This window comes from Calonectris borealis, chromosome W (genome assembly GCF_964195595.1).
Source record: "Calonectris borealis chromosome W, bCalBor7.hap1.2, whole genome shotgun sequence".
Taxonomy (NCBI): Eukaryota; Metazoa; Chordata; class Aves; order Procellariiformes; family Procellariidae; genus Calonectris; species Calonectris borealis.
This window is the reverse complement of record NC_134351.1, coordinates 44,827,970-44,849,649: the sequence shown is the minus strand read 5'-3', so window position 1 is coordinate 44,849,649 and position 21,680 is coordinate 44,827,970. Positions and strand designations below refer to the sequence as shown.

The window sequence follows — 21,680 nt, the reverse complement described above, 5'->3', positions numbered from 1 at the left end:
TTGTTTTTTTTCTCTACATACCTAATTTAGAAAAATATTTTAATTGGTATGGCCTCAGATTCTTTCCAAATTAAGCTTGTTTAAATATGTCAAGGGAAGTAACTACAGTGGGTCTGTGCACACATAAAATTAAGTGCTTAAGTATTTGTAAGATCATAGCCTGAAGAATATTTTGACACTGATAAATTACAGGAATGCTATCCATTCACTAGCTGTCAGTTTTAAATTTTTATTTCAGTTTTATTTTGTTTCTCCATTTTTAATGGACTACTGAACCATCAATGTGTTATAATGATATTTTGTGGAGTTCAGAAATCAATACATCACACTTCAAAAGGAATAAAATTCTTGTGCATTTTGAATGTAAACAACAAAAGTTCTGACCCCGCAAACATTTTATGACAGTAGAATTTAAATTATATGTAATTTTCCATATGTAACTTCAATAGGAATGCTGTCACTTATTGAAGATACTTTTTTTTTTTTTTTGCAGGATCAGAAACCTAATAATTTTTTTTTCCCCTCCCTCGTGACTGAAGGAGAATAGTTTCATAATGTTTAAGTTCCTCTTCTTTGGGATAAACTGGTATCTTACTAGAATTCTATAAGATTTCAAACAAAGCTTTTTTAGCTTGCGTGCTTTTATTCAGAAAGGCTTTAAGCATCAATTTTAAGCATTTCAAGTGTTCCAGAATACTTTGAGCAAACTTTTTCCAATCAAATTTAACTAAAGAATTTTAGATAGTCAAGGTGGGAATGAAAAGTGAAGGGATTTCTAGACATTTAATATAGCCTCAAAGGATTATTTATGTCCACCTTTAGCTGGCAATTGATTCTAAGTACTATAAAATAAATACATTCTTAAAAAGGCTAATACTTAAGCTTAGAAGTTAAATTACCAGTTAAGGCTATTCTAAGATAAGTAGAATGTAGAGTCTTGTTCCCTGCAGATATTTGAATTTTATTAGTTCCTTTCTATACCAAAATTTAATGGATTGCCATGAGAGACTCTAGCCAGTCTTAAAATTACGACAGTATTATCCAATAGAAATTCTTCTACGTAAATTCCACTATTGTCTTGCACCTAAGTAAATGTGTTAAGGCACTTCAATTCCCGAAAGACACCCTTTTGAAATCTGAAATTGTTAATTCTCTTGTAAGCTGCAAAATAGAGAATATTTTCTGATTCTTAGCATTCAAAAAGAATGTAAATAAACCCCAAAACTATGCTACTAGCTGCCTGCATCTAAACTGATTCCTTTAGAGGCTGATTTTGACTACAAATCCTGATTTATATGCCGAATACTTTTTTACTTTATACATAGCCATTTTTTCTTGATATATTGTAGCTTTTAATATGTGTTCTTCACAGCTGAATAACTGATTTCTAGTAAACTTAGCTTTCACAAAAATATAATGGAACATAGCATGTATATTTGTTAGTGTATATTAGTTTAGAGTAGCTGAAATGAGATTTCTCAAGTCTCAAATATTTGAATTATTATTTTGCAGGTCATTATGCCCTAAGACACTGTAGCAAATCAGGTAGAGAATGCAGGTGGTACTTGGAATTAACATTCATATTTAATCTGAAGTTTAGACCATACATTTATTCCATATTTAATTTATTTTTAATAAATTGAAATTAAAATCGGGGGTTTTTTGTGGCATCTGCATATTCATATTTCTGGAAGTGTCTTCTCTGGTGCAGCAATCTTCAGAAATCTTCCTAGGAAATGTACTACCTTCATCGTGCTTGTGTTGAGAAGCAAAATTAAGAGGGATACCATTCACTCTCCAAATGCCTCAGTTTCTCTCTTCCCAGCTAAAAATAGGTAGAGGAAGAATACTTCCTAGATTTGTCACTGGGAATATCTTCTTGTGTTAAACTAAAGCTTTCTTACAACTCCATGTAATTTAAAATAGTATTTTTTCTGTACAGTTTGTACTTGTGGGTTCCTTCTAATTTAGTGTTGAGACACTGTGCCCAATGTAGAGAAGGAGAAAAATGTTTTTTGCAGTACTTCTCATGTCTTCCCTACATCAATTGCACAATCGGTTTCTGTATTTTGGAAAAAGTCTCTACCAAGAAAGGAGATTTTATAAACCCTTGAATAAAACTACTCTCAGGCTATGTAATCACCTTGAACTACACTAAACTGAGTTAACTGAAATCTTAATTCCTGATGGAAAAGTTCATGCCTCTACAAATTGTAGGAAAGTTCTACCTCCTATTGCAGATCTACCTTAGATTGTCACTATTTATTGACCATCTCTTTGGGTCCTTCTAAGAGAAGAGTGAATCTAATGGATCTAGGGATCTTTATAGTAAGATGATCTGCTAGAGACACTTTCAGAAGATAACTTTCTAGTCTCACCATGCATTCCTTCTATTTTTATTTGTCTTTTTGCCATTTACAGAAGATGTAGAGATATAGGAGCCTCTGAGAGAAGCTTCCTGTAAGGAGACTTCAGGGAGTTGCCTGTACAAGCGGGGAAAAGGCCACCTGGCTAATTATATAGAATATTTTAAGAGTTGTAGGAAGATGCTTTGAGACACTAAGGAGCTAAGGAAAACTGGCTTTAGCAGTTTCATTTGGGTGTTTGGACCAAAACTTAGAGGAGCAGTAAGCTCAGATAGAATGTTTAGTAAAGAGAGACTTGAATGCTGAGTACAATTTTCCCTTCTCAAGAGGGGAAAAGCTTCTGGAGACTTGTCTGGAAGCTTGAAAAATATATTGACTAGAGAACAAGATATGTGTAGAAGAGGAGCATGAAGAAAGCTCACTGTGCCATTGAGTGAGTGTTATCCAAGAGCCTTGGCCAAGAAAAGCCAAGTATTGTCAGTAAATACTATTTTCCAAGGGGGTTTCAAATGATTGTGCTACCAGAGCATCTGGGGAGTATGAATATGCAGAGGCATATGACTTTGATTATTAAACTAGTTTTAGTTTCACAAGATAAAGCTAGTATGAAAGAGCAAATGTCTGCCTGAAGACTAGTGACTATTTTCAAAATCAGATTAGTATGTGTAGTCAACAGACAAACACCAAAATGTATTTGTTCATGTAAGAGTTGTTGCAGTATCTTAGTCAAACAATATATATTTTGAACTTTTTTTTACTTGGAAAAATTAGAAACTTTAAAAAAAAACAACTTTGGATTTGCTGAGTTTTGATGCTTTGTGGTATATCTTTTACTATGATCATATTTTTTCATGGGTCTTTGTCACTGTTTTAAGATAGGTTTGTTTCATTTCTCAGGTGGCACACAGGGGGTTTCCTTTTCTTCTTTTGTGCAGTGTTTTTATTTTGTTTTGTTCTTATAACTACAAAAGTCCATGGTGGCAAGACGGTAATGTCTACTGCTTTCTTTCTATTACCCTTGCCAATACTGCAGAGGTCAGGTTTGCAAGGTAATGAAGCTCAAAACCAAACCACTATCACTTCTGTCCATGAGCTCACATTACCTGTTTGATTGCCTACAGTGGCACAGGGATGGACTCCAAGGTTTCTTACCAGCCTCTTTTTCTTTAAATGAGGCTCATTCACGTTCTTGAATGAAGTGTTATTGGAATGCATTGTGGATGTTGACAGCATTGCAATAACAAGAAAACCCAGTCAAACAGTCAAATCTCTGTGTAAATTTTTATTTGTACTGTACCAGTAATGGGGGGAAAAAATGAGACAAAATAATGACTGGTAATTAGATGGTTTTCCACAGGTGTGTATCTTGACTGCCAGCTCCTCTTCCTACAACATATTTTATATATTGCAAATTTAATGAAAACCTAGAAATTTTGATAAGCTGTGCACCTTTGTTGTTTTTCCAGATACATGAACATTTGAATTACTTTATTTACATGTAATTCTGCATGTAAACTGCTGATTGCATGCTGATTTACAGTAAATAAAGGTAAATAGGGGTCACTGAGTTGTTTTATTCATCACAGTGGCACTGTTCTTGCATGTTTTTTATCTTGCATGACAATGGAATATGTTTGTATTAGTCTATGTATAACATGTCTTGTGGTTTATGCATGCTGCACTAATCTGTGTTAAATCTGTCCCCTCTTCATTCAGAGCATGCTGTCTAGGTCCTTTAATTCCAATTATGCTGCAGTTAGCAGCTTTCACTATGGCAGCTCTAGGGATCTGCATGGCAGCCAGGGTAGTGTTGCCTTGAGTGTTGCAGACAGAAGAGGTTCTGGTGTGCACATTGTTCGAGTGAGTACCTACAGGAGGCTATTGCAATATATAGAAGGGGAAAGAATAAACTGTGAGAGGTGTCCTTAAATTGATAGAGTTATCCTTTTATATACGGACAATGCTTTCAATAAAAATAATGTAATTTATGTGCTGGATTTTTTTTTATAGACATTAAATCAAAGACTTTGCCTTCACTTCATATGCTTTAACTTTATTGCAAGGCTTTTCAATTTAATGTCATGAAGTTGAGTTTTCTAATTGGCTTTTATAGATGGTTGAACATATGTAAAACTGTCTGGTTTCGTTGTACATATGTGAACAAGAGATTACCATTCTGAATTTAACCTAGGTTGATAAAGGTTTGAACAAAATTTTATTATGCTTTTTCCTCCCCCAAACAAATTCTGATGATGTAAACTGTACTGTAAGATACTTTAGGCATTCAAGAAAATTTTCTAGTTTGTAAGAAAATGTGAGGAAATGACTCCTTAACTCTGAGCATCCTGAGTGATGTTATGGTATCCGTAGTGAGCAGGATAAAGTCAACAGAAGACTTCTTTTAACCATGTGAATCCTTGAATAGGCAGTCTTTAGCATTTGTTGAGTTTTCTTATCAATGTATTGGTGATCAAAGACACCTCTGCAGTTGCTAGTTTTTGTAAATATCCAGCAATATTTTATGTGTGTGGTGTTTTGGCTAGTAAGATTTTTCTACATAAACAATGTACTAGTTAATCAAAGAAGATAAAGAATGATAAAGCCCTTAAAATGTTTTATTCTGGGCTTCTTATGAGAATTTTTTAATTTGAATAATATGAGGACATTCTTCTTTTACTGCTCCATTCTGTTTTAAGCATCCCCAGGCTTCTACTCCACGAGACCAATGCCAGGATGAGGTATTCATTTCAGGACAGCAGAATTACTCATCTACCATGCTTAGTCTCAAAGATATTCCTCTGGACAGCATGAAGAAAATAGCTGTGCAGGTAATGATCTACATGACACTATGGATAGGATATATTTATTATTATTTATAGAAACATACGCTGGGATAGCAGTTGGAACTGGTGCTTCTTTAAAATCTAAAACAGGATTTGACTTTCACCCAGGTATTGAATGTGGCGTAACTGAAATAGCATCCTCTTTTTGGAAGACAAAATAGTTAACTATATGAAAGGGGATAGTTTTCATTTTTCTTCAGCAGGGGCTTTGAAAGAAGAAATTTGCAGCAAAAGACATAATTGAAAGTGGAAATTGGAATATGGCAGATGATTTCAGGAAAGCAAATTGAAGCTGATTAAACCTTTTAGAGAACAAACTTGAAATCTATTGTGATGAAATTCTGATGATAAACTAGAATTTGTAGGAGACATTCTGTATTCATCTCTAAGGACCATCTACACAGGCAGGACTTACTACAATGAAACTAAACGGATGCTTGTAAGTTATTATGATGCAGCAATCTATTTTCTTTTTATAAATTCAGTAATTTCAGTTGCATTTCTACAGACATTGGATATTGGGAATTTGCATAGTTGTTGATACATGTTGCCTATGTAAACTCTACTTCTGGCAATGCAACAAAAAATAGTTTTCCTGTTGTCCTGGTTTCGGCTGGGATAGAGTTAAATTTCTTCCTAGTGCTGTGTTTTAGATTTAGTATGAGAAGAATGTTGATAACACACTGATGTTTTTAGTTGTTGCTAAGTACCTTGTCAAGGACCGCTTCCGTGCTACCAAGCAGAGGCTGGGAGGGAGCATAGCCAGGACAGCTGGCCCAGCTGGCCAACGGGGTATTCCATACCATGTGACATCATGCTCAGTATATGAATGGTAGGCGTGATCCAGGAAGTAGCGATCGCTACTTGGTTATCGGTCAGCGCGGGTGGTGAGCAATTGCACTGTGCATCACTCATTTTGTATATTCTATCATTATTATTCTTATTTTCCCTTTTCTGTTCTATTAAACTGTCTTTATCTCAACCCACGAGTTTTTCTCACTCTTACCCTTCCGATTCTCTCCCCGTCCCACTTTGGGGGTGGGGGAGTGAGTGACCGGCTGCGTGGTGTTTGACTGCCTGCCAGGTTAAACCACGAAAGTCCTTTTTGACGCCCAACGTGGGGCTCGAAGGGTTGAGATAACGATAGATCTGACCAAAGCGTGTTAAGGCAAAATTGGTTATAAGCATTCATTATATTGATTGGTCACAATGTTGATTTATTGGCTCTCAAAGTTGTGGGGCTGACTCTCAGTGTTGGGTTATGTAATACCTTCCTTGCAGTATATGTTCCCTTTTGTGCTGTTTATCACTATTCAGAACTGGGCCAAGTTTACCATTTTGCTGCTATTTTATGATGTGATGAAATCATTGGTCGGAAGTCTAATCTGGTATCTGTACTCGGCACTGCCGTCATCTCTGTGCCTCGGGAACCACCTCTTAGAAACTATTAGTAATTACACTTTTTTCTCCTCGGAGAATGAATTTATGGGGGAGACGGGGGAAGACTTACCCCCACTTGTTCATCTTCCCTTCCATATCGTCAGAAACTCCTTTTTCTTCTATCCTCTTCATAAATACGTCCACAATACTCCCTGAGAATTTTGAATATCCTTGGGATGTTCAAACAAGCATGTTCCTATTGCTATGTCTCCTGAATGTGGTTCAGGTCTTGTTTAGGGTTAAACAACTATTCAGGAATACTGTCCAGAGACCAACCCCGGCAACAGACACGGTGGCTGCTCAAACCCCCACGACAGGCACTGCGGCTACTCCAACCCCCATGACAAGCACTGTGGCTACTCAAACCCCGGCAACAGGCACTACAGCTGAACCAGAGGACCAACCCTTGCTGGTATCCGTCACCCCTATACATAAGAGGAAATCTTGGAAGCAAAAGTCAGGTCGTTTAGAAAGGGATGATGGAAAAGCAGGGCCATCACGAGGAGGGGAGGAGGAAGAGGAAGAACTCATAAACGAGACGGAAACCACCCGATCCCTATCCCTGAGTGAGTTGCGAGATATGCGGAAAGATTTCAGCCGTCGTCCAGGCGAGCATATTGTTACCTGGCTGCTCCGATGCTGGGATAATGGGGCCAGTAGCCTGGAATTAGAGGGGAAGGAAGCCAAGCAGCTGGGATCCCTTGCTAGGGAAGGGGGCATTGACAAAGCAATTGGAAAAGGGACACAGGTCCTCAGCCTCTGGAGGTGACTGCTGTCAGGCTTGAAGGAAAGGTATCCCTTCAAAGAAGATGTTCTATATCGCCTAGGCAAACGGACCACTATGGAGAGAGGTATCCAGTACCTGAGAGAACTAGGTGTGCTGGAGGTGGTTTATAGTGACCTGGACAACAACCAAACGCCCAAAGATCCTGCAGAAACCAGGACACCAGTGCACGCGACCCATGTGGAGGAAGTTGGTACGGAGCACACCAGTATCGTATGCCAGTTCGTTGGCAGTACTGTCCTGGAAAGAGGAAGAAGCACCAACGGTGGATGATGTTGTTAGCAGACTCCGGGAATACGAAGAAACTGTCTCCTCCTCCCCTGTCTCGGCTGTGGAGAAACTGTCCCGGGAGGTCCAGCAATTCAAAGAGGATATGTCCTATTCTCCACCTGTATGGACTAGTATCTCAGTCATTAGGAGTCAGTGTTTTTCCTGCTCAAGAGAGAGGATATAGAAGGTACACACCATGGGGCTCCCTGTGGATTTACTTCTGTGACCACGGAGAGGACATGAGGCAGTGGGATGGAAAACCTACCTTGACCCTAGAGGCATGTGTACGTGAGTTGCAAGGAAAAACAATCACACAAGGGGGTTCTCCCAGGAAAAATGCTGCTCCAGTTTTCAGGAAAAATCTGTCTCATGACGGTTCAGTTTCCAGTGAACAGTTCCCCAGACAGAGTAGAAGGGCTGATCTTACTTTGGATTGTAATGAAGGAATTCTTGACTCACGTTTGCAAGAAATGAGAGATGGATACTATGACCAGAACTAGAGGGGCCCTGCCTCCAGCCAGGTGGAGGAAAGGGACAACCGGGTTTACTGGACTGTGTGGATTCGATGGCCTGGCACATCAGACCCACAGGAGTATAAAGCTCTCATAGACACCAGTGCACAGTGTACCCTGATGCCATCAAGCTATGAAGGGGCAGAACCCATTTGTATTTCTGGAGTGACAGGGGGATCCCAAGAGTTAACTGTATTGGAGGCCGAAGTGAGCCTAACCGGGAATGAGAGGCAGAAGCACCCTATTGTGACTGGCCCAGAGGCTCCGTGCATCCTTGGCATAGACTACCTCAGGAGAGGGTATTTCAAGGACCCAAAAGGGTACCGGTGGGCTTTTGGTATAGCTGCCCTGGAGACGGAGGAAACTAAACAGCTGTCCACCTTGCCTGGTCTCTCGGAGGACCCTTCTGTTGTGGGGTTGCTGAGGGTCAAAGAACAACAGGTGCCGATCGCTACCACAACGGTGCACTGGCGGCACTATCGCACCAACCAAGACTCCCTGCTTCCCATCCATAAGCTGATTCGTCGACTGGAGAGCCAAGGAGTGATCAGCAAGACTCGCTCACCCTTTAACAGTCCCATATGGCCAGTGCGAAAGTCCAATGGACAGTGGAGACTAACAGTGGACTACCGTGCCCTGAATGAAGTCACACCGCCACTGAGTGCTGCCGTGCCGGACATGCTAGAACTTCAATATGAACTGGCGTCAAAGGCAGCCAAGTGGTACGCCACAATTGACATCGCTATTGCGTTCTTCTCAATCCCGTTGGCGGCAGAGTGCAGGCCACAGTTTGCTTTCACTTGGAGGGGCGTCCAGTACACCTGGAACCGACTGCCCCAGGGGTGGAAACACAGCCCTACCATTTGCCATGGACTGATCCACACCGCACTGAAACAGGGTGAGGCTCCCGAACACCTCCAATACATTGATGACATCATTGTGTGGGGCAGCACAGCAGAAGAAGTTTTTGAGAAAGGGAAGAAAATAATTCAAATCCTTCTGAAGGCTGGTTTTGCCATAAAACAAAGTAAGGTCAAGGGACCTGCACAGGAGATCCAGTTTTTAGGAATAAAATGGCAAGATGGACGTCGTCAGATCCCAATGGATGTGATCAACAAAATAACAGCCATGTCCCCACCAACTAGCAAAAAGGAAACACAACCTTTCTTAGGCATTGTGGGCTTTTGGAGAATGCATATTCCAGACTACAGCCTGATTGTAAGCCCTCTCTATCACGTGACTAGGAAGAAGAACGACTTCAAATGGGGCCCTGAGCAACAACAAGCCTTTGACCAAATTAAATGGGAGATAGTTCATGCAGTAGCCCTTGGGCCAGTCCGGGCAGGACAAGATGTAAAGAATGTGCTCTACACCGCAGCCAGGGAGAATGGCCCTACCTGGAGCCTCTGGCAGAAAGCACCAGGGGAGACTCGAGGTCGACCCTTAGGGTTCTGGAGTCGGGGATACAGAGGATCCGAGGCCCGCTACACTCCAACTGAGAAGGAGATATTGGCAGCATATGAAGGGGTTCGAGCTGCTTTGGAAGTGGTTGGTACTGAAGCACAGCTCCTCCTGGCACCCCGACTGCCGGTGCTGGTCTGGATGTTCAAAGGGAGGGTCCCCTCTACACATCATGCAACCGATGCTACGTGGAGTAAGTGGGTCACACTGATCACACAACGGGCCCAAATAGGAAACCCCAGTCGCCCAGGAATCTTGGAGGTGATCACGAGCTGGCCAGAAGGCAAAGATTTTGGAATATCCCCAGCGGAGGAGGTGATGCGTGCTGAAGAGGCCCCACTCTATAATAAACTACCAGAAAATGAGAAGCAATATGCCCTGTTCACTGATGGGTCCTGTCGCCTTGTGGGAAAGCATCGGAGGTGGAAAGCTGCTGTATGGAGTCCTATACGCCAAGTTGCAGAAACTGCTGAAGGAGAAGGAGAATCGAGCCAGTTTGCAGAGGTGAAAGCCATCCAGCTGGCCTTGGACATTGCTGAACGTGAAAAATGGCCAGTACTTTATCTCTATACTGACTCATGGATGGTGGCAAATGCCCTGTGGGGGTGGTTGCAGCAGTGGAAGCAGAACAACTGGCAGCGCAGAGGCAAACCCATCTGGGCTGCCGCATTGTGGCAAGATATTGCTGCCTGGGTAGAGAACCTGGCTGTAAAAACATGTCACGTAGATGCTCACGTACCCAAGAGTCGGGCCACTGAAGAACACCAAAACAACCAGCAGGTGGACCAGGCTGCTAAGATTGAAGTGGCTCAGGTGGATCTGGACTGGCAACATAAGGGTGAATTATTGATAGCTTAGTGGGCCCATGACACCTCAGGCCATCAAGGAAGAGATGCAACATATAGATGGGCTCGTGATTGAGGGGTGGACTTGACCATGGACGCTATTGCACAGGTTATCCATGAATGTGAAACGTGCGCTGCAGTCAAGCAAGCCAAGCGAGTAAAGCCTCTCTGGTATGGAGGACGATGGTTGAAATATAAATATGGGAAGGCCTGGCATATTGATTATATCACACTCCCACAAACCCAACAAGGCAAGCGCCATGTGCTCACCATGGTGGAAGCAACCACCGGATCACTGGAAACATATCCCGTGCCCCATGCCACCGCCCAGAACACCATCCCGGGCCTTGAAAAGCAAGTCTTATGGCGACATGGCACCCCAGAAAGAATTGAGTCAGACAGTGGGTCTCATTTCCAAAACACCCTCATAGACACCTGGGCCAAAGAGCATGGCATTGAGTGGGTATATCACATCCCCTACCATGCACCAGCCTCTGGGAAAATCGAACGATACGATGGACTGCTAAAGACTACGCTGAGAGCAATGGGTGGTGGGACATTCAAGCATTGGGATACACATTTGGCAAAAGCCACCTGGTTAGTCTACACCAGGGGATCTGTCACTCGAGCTGGCCCTGCCCAATCAAAACCCTTACGTACTGTAGATGGAGATAAAGTCCCTGTCGTGCACATAAGAAATATGCTGGGGAAGACAGTCTGGGTTACTCCTGCCTCTGGCAAGGGAAAACCCATCCGTGGGTTTGCTTTTGCTCAAGGACCTGTGTGCACTTGGTGGGTGATGCGAAAGGATGGGGAAGTCTGGTGTGTACCTCAAGGGGATTTGATTTTGGGTGAAAATAGCCAATGAACTGGATTGTATGATGTTAATTGTTATATGATATTGTATATCATCATTTCTATGGTTGCTATCAATGGTATAGCAGTAAAAATCACCCAGATTAATGAAGAATGAACTAACTCTGATGAAACCGAGCAAAGTCCAACGATGATAGAACCGGACGAGCGCAGCGATAATGGAACCAGAACTGGCTTCAGGATGCAACAGTCCAATACCACACACCATCTCTCCTGCCCTGAAAGACTGTTATGACAGATGGAGCTCAAAGTTGTGGACTAAATGAACTCAATGGACATTTTAGAGGGATGGCCCATAGACTAAGGGAATGATATCTGTGTGTGTGTATATGTATATATATATATATAAAAAGACAAGAAAGGTGGTGGTGATTAATTGGAATGTATTGAAAAATGTGAGACCTAGGCATGACGTAGATGGTATAGAATAAGGGGTGGTTTCGGCTGGGATAGGGTTAAATTTCTTCCTAGTGCTGTGTTTTGGATTTATTATGAGAAGAATGTTGATAACACACTGATGTTTTCAGTTGTTGCTAAGTACCTTGTCAAGGACCGCTTCCGTGCTACCAAGCAGAGGCTGGGAGGGAGCATAGCCAGGACAGCTGGCCCAGCTGGCCAATGGGGTATTCCATACCATGTGACATCATGCTCAGTATATGAATGGTAGGCGTGATCCAGGAACTACCGATCGCTACTTGGTTATCGGTCAGCGTGGGTGGTGAGCAATTGCATTGTGCATCACTCATTTTGTATATTTTATCATCATCATTATTATTTTCCCTTTTTCTGTTCTATTAAACTGTCTTTATCTCAACCCACGAGTTTTTCTCACTCTTACCCTTCCGATTCTCTCCCCGTCCCACTGAGGGGGCGGGGGGTGTGAGTGAGCGGCTGTGTGGTATTTGGCTGCCTGCCAGGTTAAACCACAACACCTGTCATGCTTTAGATTTTCAGAAAAGGCAGTAGAAAATCATGTAAATTTAATACATCTGATCTGTAAATAATCTAAAAAAAATTACGCACACACATTACCATTTCTCAGAATCATTTTGGCATAAAAAACTCATCTTAACAGAATAGGTTCTGATATGTGTCCATTCACGTAGCATGGTTAAAGGTTGAAATTTGCACTCTTCAGGTATTTATAATATTGAGAAATAGAGTATTTTAATATCCTTGTATCCTATAACTAGTGGGATAATGGTGGTAGTCAGAAAAATCTGTAACTCAAGACTAGCATTTTTTTAATGTGGGAATCATACAGTTGGATGAGTGACTACTTAGGCTGGGTAAGAGCACGAGGCATACGGGCGAGGAGGGAAAAGGCTGCCCATCTCAACACTGAGCTGTAGAGCTGAACAGTAACTCTGATGCTTCAGTAAGAAACATCATCTTCAGCATCGTTCTTAGTGAAATGGTTTGAATGCACTGTATGTCTTTACAGTTGTGTACCTTACTGCTGTCATCATTATACCTATCAAATCAATGACACATGTTTTAGTAAAATAACATTTATTGGAAATATCATTACAGTTTTCATATTAAAATCTTGAGCTTGTATGTGAATTTGCTCAGGTTTTCTTGTGAAGTAGTCACCAAAAGATGCTCAGAGACCATATAATTTCTGTCTGCTAGCTGTGTGGGATTCTTATTTTGTGTATGATCTACTGGGAACTGTAACAAAAATCTCTGAATTTTATGCAATAAAAGTGCAAACTATAATGATATCAACCAAGTGTCAATACTACCAGTTGCACTGCCAGAAAATAATGATTGAGATAACTCAGTGAAGCAAGTGCTAAAAGCAAAGACCTTGTCTAGTCTGTTCTAGTAGATTAGCACTCAGAGTAAGTTTTTGTTTTTCAGATTTTTTTCTCAGGAGGTCAGAGCTGATGAATATAATGAAAATTGAGTGCAATTGTACATGATCCAGAAGAGTTGCTTTAGTAATGTTCCTAGAATTAAAAGCAGTCAAGCGTGAGAAATATTGAAATAATAAAGGAGGAATTGAGGATTGCTACTTATAAAAAGTATGACATTGAGTATTCATGTTTTATTCAGATACCTTTGACAAATGGACAAATGTGCCAGCCTCAAAGACCTCAGGCAATCTACAGCCAAGTCCATCATCTCCTTCCTCAATCATCAGTAGCAATACATCCATCTAGAGAACAATTAATTGATTATCTGATGTTGAAAGTTGCCCACCAACCTCCCTATACCCAGTCTCATTGTTCCCCCAGACAAAGCCACGAATTGGCAAAGCAAGAGGTAAGGATAAAATCTAACTTGAATATATGACATCTGTCTGTCAGTGACAATGAATTGTTATATTGGGTTTTTTTATTACTGTTTCTCTGTAGATGGTGACAGAAATCATATAGGAATTTATCTCCAGCAGAAGACAATGTTATCTCAGTGCAGTTCTACTAATGAAATCGCACATTCCTTCTAGTTTTGAGCTCTTTTTCCTTTTAATGTGAACATTTTTTAAAGAGAAATGCGGTAGTTTCTTAACAGCATGTACCAGAAACTTATGCTTGCATCTTTATACTGAGATAGAAATTTATTTCTTGACTACATTTATTGATCACCAACTAATTATTGATGTAGTAACTGAAAAAATACAAAGTAGCAGTACAACTTAGAGTACTTTGCATCTATTCATTGCTATCCAGAATGGTTCAAAAACCTGCAAATGTAGAAGTGTGCAGCCCTAAACAAAAACCAGGATAAAAAAAGTGTAAGCATCTGATGTGTGCCTTATAATTATCAGTTTTATTTATGATAGACAGATGTGGATAAGAAATTCTTATACAATTTAATGGCTCTTTCATTGTGGGCAACTAACTTTCTGTTCTTGGACACAGGATGTTTCCTCTGTATTGTTTTTTGTTTTTTTTTTAAGAAAATACTGAGAGCTGTGTTTTAATTCTGTGCTAGAATGAGAACGTCCACTTTTTGTGTAAAATAAGTTTTCTAGTCAACTCTTCTGGCAAGAGAAAGGGGAGACAGTGTTGGCTGTGTAGAACTTAAAGTGAAAGTAGGAACTAGGTTTGATTTTTAAAATTCAGCTAGAAGTAGCAAAGAAATAGGAAGAACAAGTTCTTTCATATGAACATGTATATTTGCTGGGGACATTAAATTCATTTACACAATATCTAAATATCTGAATTTAAAGCCTACATGGACTACTATGATTATAATCATAGCGATATTGGAGTAAAACTTGTGTACAATGATACAAGATGCTGTTGTATTGGAATCTTGTTCTGAATTAATATTATGAAATATAATACTTTCTTGAATTGTGATAAATGTTTTTTCTGAGGTTTTTTTTTCTTTTTAAAAGCTTTTGTTCAACTGAATTCCTTAATAATAATTTCATTATGGTAGCTTTGGATGCAAATTTTCAGCCAGTTCTTCTAACTTTGGATGTAACTATTTAGATTCGAGTGAGAATTGACAAGGATCCAGAACTTGGATTTAGTATATCAGGAGGAGTTGGTGGTAGAGGGAATCCATTCAGACCTGAAGATGATGTGAGTATTTTATACTAATGCATCTTAAAATCATTCTGATTAATTTTTTTTTCTAGTTTTTACCAAATTAAAAAATATGTATATCCCCCAAACCCAAGCCACTAAATTCCAGGGCTTGATGGGAGAAAATTGAGGACAAATTATTATGGAAAATCAAGGTGGTAGGCAACCACTGTGGTCACAGAGGATTATTCTGTCTGAGTGTTTCTTGCACTGTTCTAGATATCAGTCAACAGATTTGAGAAAGCGAATTATGGAGTTTACAATTAGGAAGCCTCTTAAAAGAGAACATGATTTAGCCTACAGCCTTATTTCTGGTGGTTGATAATTCATCTTGACATGTACATCTGCCAAATTAAACAAAGGCAGTCAGAATTTGCCCTTCAATATTCTTTTAAAGGCAATTCTCCTGGATTTAACATCAGAAAAGGAAGACAGTCACAAAAGCCAGTAGATCTGTAGAATAATATCGCATTCTCTTCTACTTAGGATGGAAAATTGAGATGTTTTGAATTGCATCTGTTTCCTGCTACCACAATATTTATGAAATAAGTTGTTAAAGATGTTTTCCACCTCTGTTTTTCAAGGGTATATTTGTAACCAGAGTGCAACCAAAAGGACCAGCGTCTAAGTTGTTGCAGCCTGGAGATAAAATAATTCAGGTACTGTAGTCCTCTAATTAACTAGCCTGTGTAATATAACAGTTCATTTTTAGTTTGCACCTTTTCTAAGAGCTGAATATTTAATTTTTATATAGATTGCCAGTATCTTTTCCAGAAGCATTCTTATATTCTGGGATTATGCTTTTAGTTTTCTTCCACCTAACATTAGGATAGGTGACACAGGCTGAAGCATTAATCAGTTGGATCATTTTTCAAATTCTGGACATTTTTCACACTTTTAAAGACAAAAAACAGGCCTAATGTTGTCATTCAAGATGGAAGATGAGCGTTTTCATTAGGCTTTACTATCATTCAGTTATTTAACTTGTGGTTATTCACATGCAGTTTTCTGAATAATGCGTTGTCTGAACACCAGCAGTTGCCCCTCACAACCCCTCTCCCCAGATGCAACTCTTACATCCCCCTCCATCCTGCAGTTCTTGCCAGTCTTTGCTGCCTCTCCTCCAGCTGAAAGGCTGGGCAGAAGCTACCTCTTAGCTGGCTGATATCTGTCTGATCACAGCATGTACCTCCTGGCTGCCCCATCTACTGCAGGCGAGCCAAGTAGATTGCTTCAGGAGCCATGGCTTCTGGGCTGCAGCTGTGCAGTTCTCTTCTGTAGGAAGTCGGTACCTTTCAAACCTCTATTGTATCAGATTTGTTTGAAATTTATCTGATGGGCTCATAAGTTATTTGGGAAGGGGTCAAGGAAATGGACAAAGGGATTATATAAGCCTTACTTTCTTAGGGAAACAGGCTAACAGGACATTTGAACAGTGCTGTAGCCACCCTTAAAGTTGCAGAGCTTGTTAAAAATTATTAATTATTCACCACATTGCTAGTTTGAGAATGCTTATAGAGTCAACTCTGCTGCATTTCTGTTTTCTAAAAAAAAAAAACCCTGAACACACAGCATAATTATTCCAATGAAAGAAAAAGCCAACAAGCACACAGACAAAAAAAAAACTAAGAGATCAAGTTGTTCCAACTAAAAGATAGCTTGTTTTTGATCGTGGCAAATAGTTCTGTACTTGTTCTTCCTCATTGGGGCAAGAGAAAGCTGGCTTTAAGTCCTAGTTCTCTTACTGATATAGGAAGGAGGGGAACCCTCCAACACTCCATACAGGAACAAGAAGCATGTTAAACCTTTGAAAATACTGGAAGCATATTCGTTACATATTTATAGAGTGGAACATGTGTGAAAGGGTGACTTTAGTTTTATTAGTTTATTCCTGTATTTATGGAATTTCATTTGTCTGTGTGACATTTATAATGAAGTTTCCTTTTGTCATGCTGGCGCTCTGCTTGGGTTTTGCTTTTTGTTTAATGAGGAATTCATAGTTTGAAAAAGAGCTGAAGAAGTTGCATTTGCATGCATTTGCATGCTTAGACAATTACAGGCTGTTTCATTTCTCATAACTAACAATATTTTTTTTGTGTAACAGCATGTTCTTTATACTCGTGATAATCCCAGTGACAATGTAACAACAGTCCTACTGTCTTGTTGCCGCTTAGACATCTGCAGTTTTTGACTGAATATCATCTCTCCCAAAATGACTTTGCTATGCTTGATTTTGCAACATTCTCTGTAAAACATGCATTAGACATGCATATTATAATGCGTGTCTAATACATATGTCTAATAAAAATATTTTACGTGACTAGTGACTAGATAATTGCATGTAACTCTTAAGATATTGTTGCATATTAGGTTAGGGCTAGGACATTCTGTACAGATGATGATTTGGAAGGGTTATTGCCACTTTTGCTCTCTGAACAGTCTATAACCTCTCAGAGCAACCTGGTCCACTGCTAGACATGGCAGGGGGACGGGAATTTTCATTACATCCAGTCTGAACTGTGTTCCGCAAAAGGGTAGACTGGTAGGGGTGTGGAATTAGTGTGTCACAATATAATGGTTTTACTGTTAGTAACAAGTATTCTAAGCTCTTTTCTACTTCCTATTACTACTGTCTCAACTCCCAAGCTATAATAGCAGGCCTTGTGGTAAGTTGGATCAGTTCCCACCAGATTGCCTGTTTAAATTGTCTGGATTTAATTGCTGAATGATAACATGCTCTCCTTCTTGTGAAATCAACCCCTCACATGAAAGGTGAGAGTTCCCCTAGATACATATTTCATAAGGAATTAAAGGTACTGGATTTTTGAGGATACAGAGGAACACAGAGGAGAACACCCAAAGCATGGGAAGAAACTGGAGTGCTAGAAAGGGGAGTAAAGTCCTACTAAAATGGCTCCCAATGCCATGAATGTTTTTTTGTTGAAGGCTTCAATAGTTTTAATTTATCACAAATGCCATTTCTAGTATTTAAACTGGGATGTATCATTTGTACTGCATTTTCTTTTTTTGGTGTGGCTGTATTAAGGCTGATGAATTTGATGCCTGATGTTAATGGCTTAAAGTTCAGCTTTCTCTTTTGGTTATATGCAAATATATTAAATACCTTCGGACCAAAATTCTTCCAAGGTGTTCTGGTTTCGGCTGGAATAGAGTTAATTTTCTTCCTAGTAGCTTGTATAGTGCTGTGTTTTGGATTTAGTATGAGAAGAATGTTGATGTTTTAGTTGTTGCTAAGTAGTGCTTATTCTAGTCAAGCGAGGAGGTGCACAAGAAGCTGGGAGGGAGCGTAGCCAGGACAGCTGACCCAAACTGGCCAAAGGGATATTCCATACCATATGACGTCATGCTCAGTATATAAACTAGGAGGCATGGTCCCGGAAGCAGCGATCGCTGCTCGGGGACGGGCTGGGCATCGATCAGCAGGTGGTGAGCAATTGCATTGTACATCACTTGTTTTGTATATTCTTTTATCATTACTATTGTTATTATTATTGTTATTTTGGAACAGGCTGCCCAGGGAAGTGGTTGAGTCACCATCCCTGGAAGTATTTAAAAGACGTGTAGATGAGGCCCTTAGGGACATGGTGTAGTGGGTATGGTGGTGTTGGGTTGACAGTTGGACTCGATGATCTTAGAGGTCTTTTCCAACCTTAATGGTTCTATGATTCTATGATTGTTATTATTTTCTCTTCCTTTGCTGTCCTATTAAACTGTCTTTATCTCAACCCACGAATTATACTTTTTTTTTCCCCTGATTCTTTCCCCCATCCCACCGGGGGGGGGGGGGAAGGGTGAGCGAGCAGCTGTGTGGTACTTAGTTGCCAACTGGGGTTAAACCATGACAGTCCTTTTTGGCACCCAACGTGGGGCTCGAAGGGTTGAGATAAAAACAGGTCTGACCAGAGCGTGTTAAAACAAATTTGTTATAAGCATTCATTATATGAGTTAAGTAGTCACTGGTCACAATGTTGATTTATTTGCTCTCAAAGTTGTATTTATTCTCAGAGTTGTGTTATATAACACCTTACTTGCCGTATATACTGTTTCTCAGTATTTATGTGCTGTTTATCACCTCTGGGATTGGATTAACGTTATCGCTTTGCTGTACTGTGTAACACTGGCTTATGGTATGATAAAATTATTGGTCATGAGACCAATCTGGTATTTGTACTCAGCGTTGCCATCACCTCTGTACTTCGGGAGCCATCTATCGAAAACTATTAATAATTACACTTTTTACTTTTTCTCCTCGGAGAGCCAACCTAGAATCATAGAATCATAGAATCATACAGGTTGGAAAAGACCTCTAAGATCATCGAGTCCAACCGTCAACCCAACAGCACCATATCCACTACACCATGTCCCTAAGCGCCTCATCTACACGTCTTTTAAATACTTCCAGGGATGGTGACTCAACCACTTCCCTGGGCAGCCTGTTCCAAGGCCTGACCACTCTTTCAGTAAAGAAATTTCTCCTAATGTCCAATCTAAACCTCCCTTGGCGCAACTTGAGGCCATTTCCTCTCGTCCTATCGCTAGTTACTTGGCAGAAGAGACCAACACCCACCTCACTACAACCTCCTTTCAGGTAGTTGTAGAGCGCGATGAGGTCTCCCCTCAGCCTCCTCTTCTCCAGGCTAAACAACCCCAGTTCCCTCAGCCACTCCTCATAGGACTTGTGCTCCAGGCCCTTCACCAGCTTCGTTGCCCTCCTCTGGACACGCTACAGCACCTCCATGTCCTTCTTGTAGTGAGGGGCCCAAAAGTGAACACAGGATTCGAGGTGCAGCCTCACCAGTGCCGAGTACAGGGGCACGATCACCTCCCTAGTCCTGCTGGCCACACTATTTCTGATACAGGCCAGGATGCCGTTGGCCTTCTTGGCCACCTGGGCACACTGCCGGCTCATGTTCAGCCGGCTGTTGACCAGCACCCCCAGGTCCTTTTCCTCTGGGCAGCTTTCCAGCCACTCTTGCCCAAGCCTGTAGCATTGCATGGGGTTGTGGTGGCCGAAGTGCAGGACCCGGCACTCATACAGTTGGCCTCGGCCCATCGATCCAGCCTGTCCAGGTCCCTCTGCAGAGCCTTCCTACCCTCGAGCAGATCAACACTCCCACCCAACTTGGTGTCATCTGCAAACTTACTGAGGGAGCACTCGATCCCCTCGTCCAGATCATTGATAAAGATATTGAACAAGACCGGCCCCAAAACTGAGCCCTGGGGAACACCGCTCATGACCGGCCGCCAAATGGATTTAACTCCGTTCACCACAACTCTCTGGGCTCGGCCGTCCAGCCAGTTTTTTACCCAGCGAAGAGTGTACCTGTCTAAGCCGTGAGCCGCCAGCTTCTCTAGGAGAATGCTGTGGGAGACAGTGTCAAAGGCTTTACTGAAGTCCAGGTAGACCACATCCACAGCCTTTCCCTCATCCACTAGGCATAGGGGGAGACACCTTCCTCCATCTTCCCCTTCTCCTCCAGGCTAATTACAATAGCTCTTGAGAATTTTGAATATCCTTGGGATGTTCAAACCAGCATGTTCCTATTGCTATGTCTCCTGAATGTATGTCAGGTCTTGCTTAGGATTAAAAAAACATTTAAAAATACTGCGTCTACTCCAACCCCAGCAACAGGCACTGCGGCTACTCCAACCCCTGAGACAGGCACTGCAGCTGAACCAGAGAACCAACCCGTGCTGGTATCAGTCGCCCCCATACACAAGAAGAAACCTTGGAAGCGAAAGTCAGCTCTTTTAGTAAGGGATGAAGAAGCTCCTCATAAGAGGGAGCAGGAGGAAGAAGCATACTGCCCCGCCAGCGAGGAGGCAGACTACTCTGAAGCAAGGCCATCACGAGAACAGGAGGAGGAAGAGGAAGAATTCCCCACTTCCCCCTCAAGGAAGAACTCAGCAAGAGGGTTCCTCCTCTTCCTCAGAGGGAGAGGGAGAACTCATAAACGAGATGGTAACCACCCGATCCCTATCCCTGAGTGAGCTGCGAGATATGCGGAAAGATTTCAGCCGTCGTCCAGGCGAGCATATTGTTACCTGCCTGCTCCGATGCTGGGATAATGGGGCCAGTAGCCTGGAATTAGAGGGTAGGGAAGCCAAACAGCTGGGATCCCTTGCTAGGGAAGGGGGCATTGACAAAGCGATTAGAAAAGGGACACAGGTCCTCAGCCTCTGGAGGCGACTGCTGTCAGGCGTGAAGGAAAGGTATCCCTTCAAGGAAGATGTTATATGCCACCCAGGCAAGTGGACCACCATGGGGAGAGGTATCCATTACCTGAGGGAATTAGCCATGCTGGAGGTGATTTATGATGACCTGAACAACGAGCAATTACCCAAAGATCCAGATGAAGTCAAGTGCACGCGACCCATGTGGCAGAAGTTTGTACGGAGCGCACCATCATCGTACGCCAACTCATTGGCAGTAATGACCTGGAAAGACAGAGAGGAACAAATGGTGGATGAATTGACTGGCTAACTCTGGCAATATGAAGAAAGTCTCTCTTCCTCCCTACGGGCCTGCGTCTCGGCTGTGGAGAAACTGCCGGACATGATAGCCGAGAAACTGTCCCGAGAGTTCCAGCAATTCAAAGAGGATATGTCCTACTCCCCGCCTCTACGGACCAGTATCTCAGCCATTAGGAGTAAGCGTCCCTCTCTTCAAGAGAGAAGATATCGTGGATACACACCCCGGGGCACCCTGTGGTTTTA

General features: G+C 41.5%; 1 protein-coding gene across 20 annotated transcripts in view; it reads left to right on the top strand.

Moving 5' to 3' along the window:
- Window positions 1-21,680, top strand: part of LOC142074733 (erbin-like) — a 181,308-nt gene that overhangs the window by 151,972 nt on the left and 7,656 nt on the right. For 15 of the 20 annotated variants that reach the window (XM_075135583.1, XM_075135576.1, XM_075135581.1 and 12 more), the window contains 6 exons: window positions 4,083-4,226; window positions 5,063-5,194; window positions 13,459-13,668; window positions 14,847-14,939; window positions 15,527-15,601; window positions 20,590-20,803. In XM_075135583.1, coding sequence (XP_074991684.1) covers window positions 4,083-4,226; window positions 5,063-5,194; window positions 13,459-13,668; window positions 14,847-14,939; window positions 15,527-15,601; window positions 20,590-20,718 — 783 coding nt within the window. In that variant the 3' untranslated portion in view covers window positions 20,719-20,803. Of the gene's footprint in view, window positions 1-4,082; window positions 4,227-5,062; window positions 5,195-13,458; window positions 13,669-14,846; window positions 14,940-15,526; window positions 15,602-20,589; window positions 20,804-21,680 lie in introns of those variants that run through there. The other 5 variants (XM_075135591.1, XM_075135574.1, XM_075135588.1 and 2 more) reach the window with 3 other exon arrangements.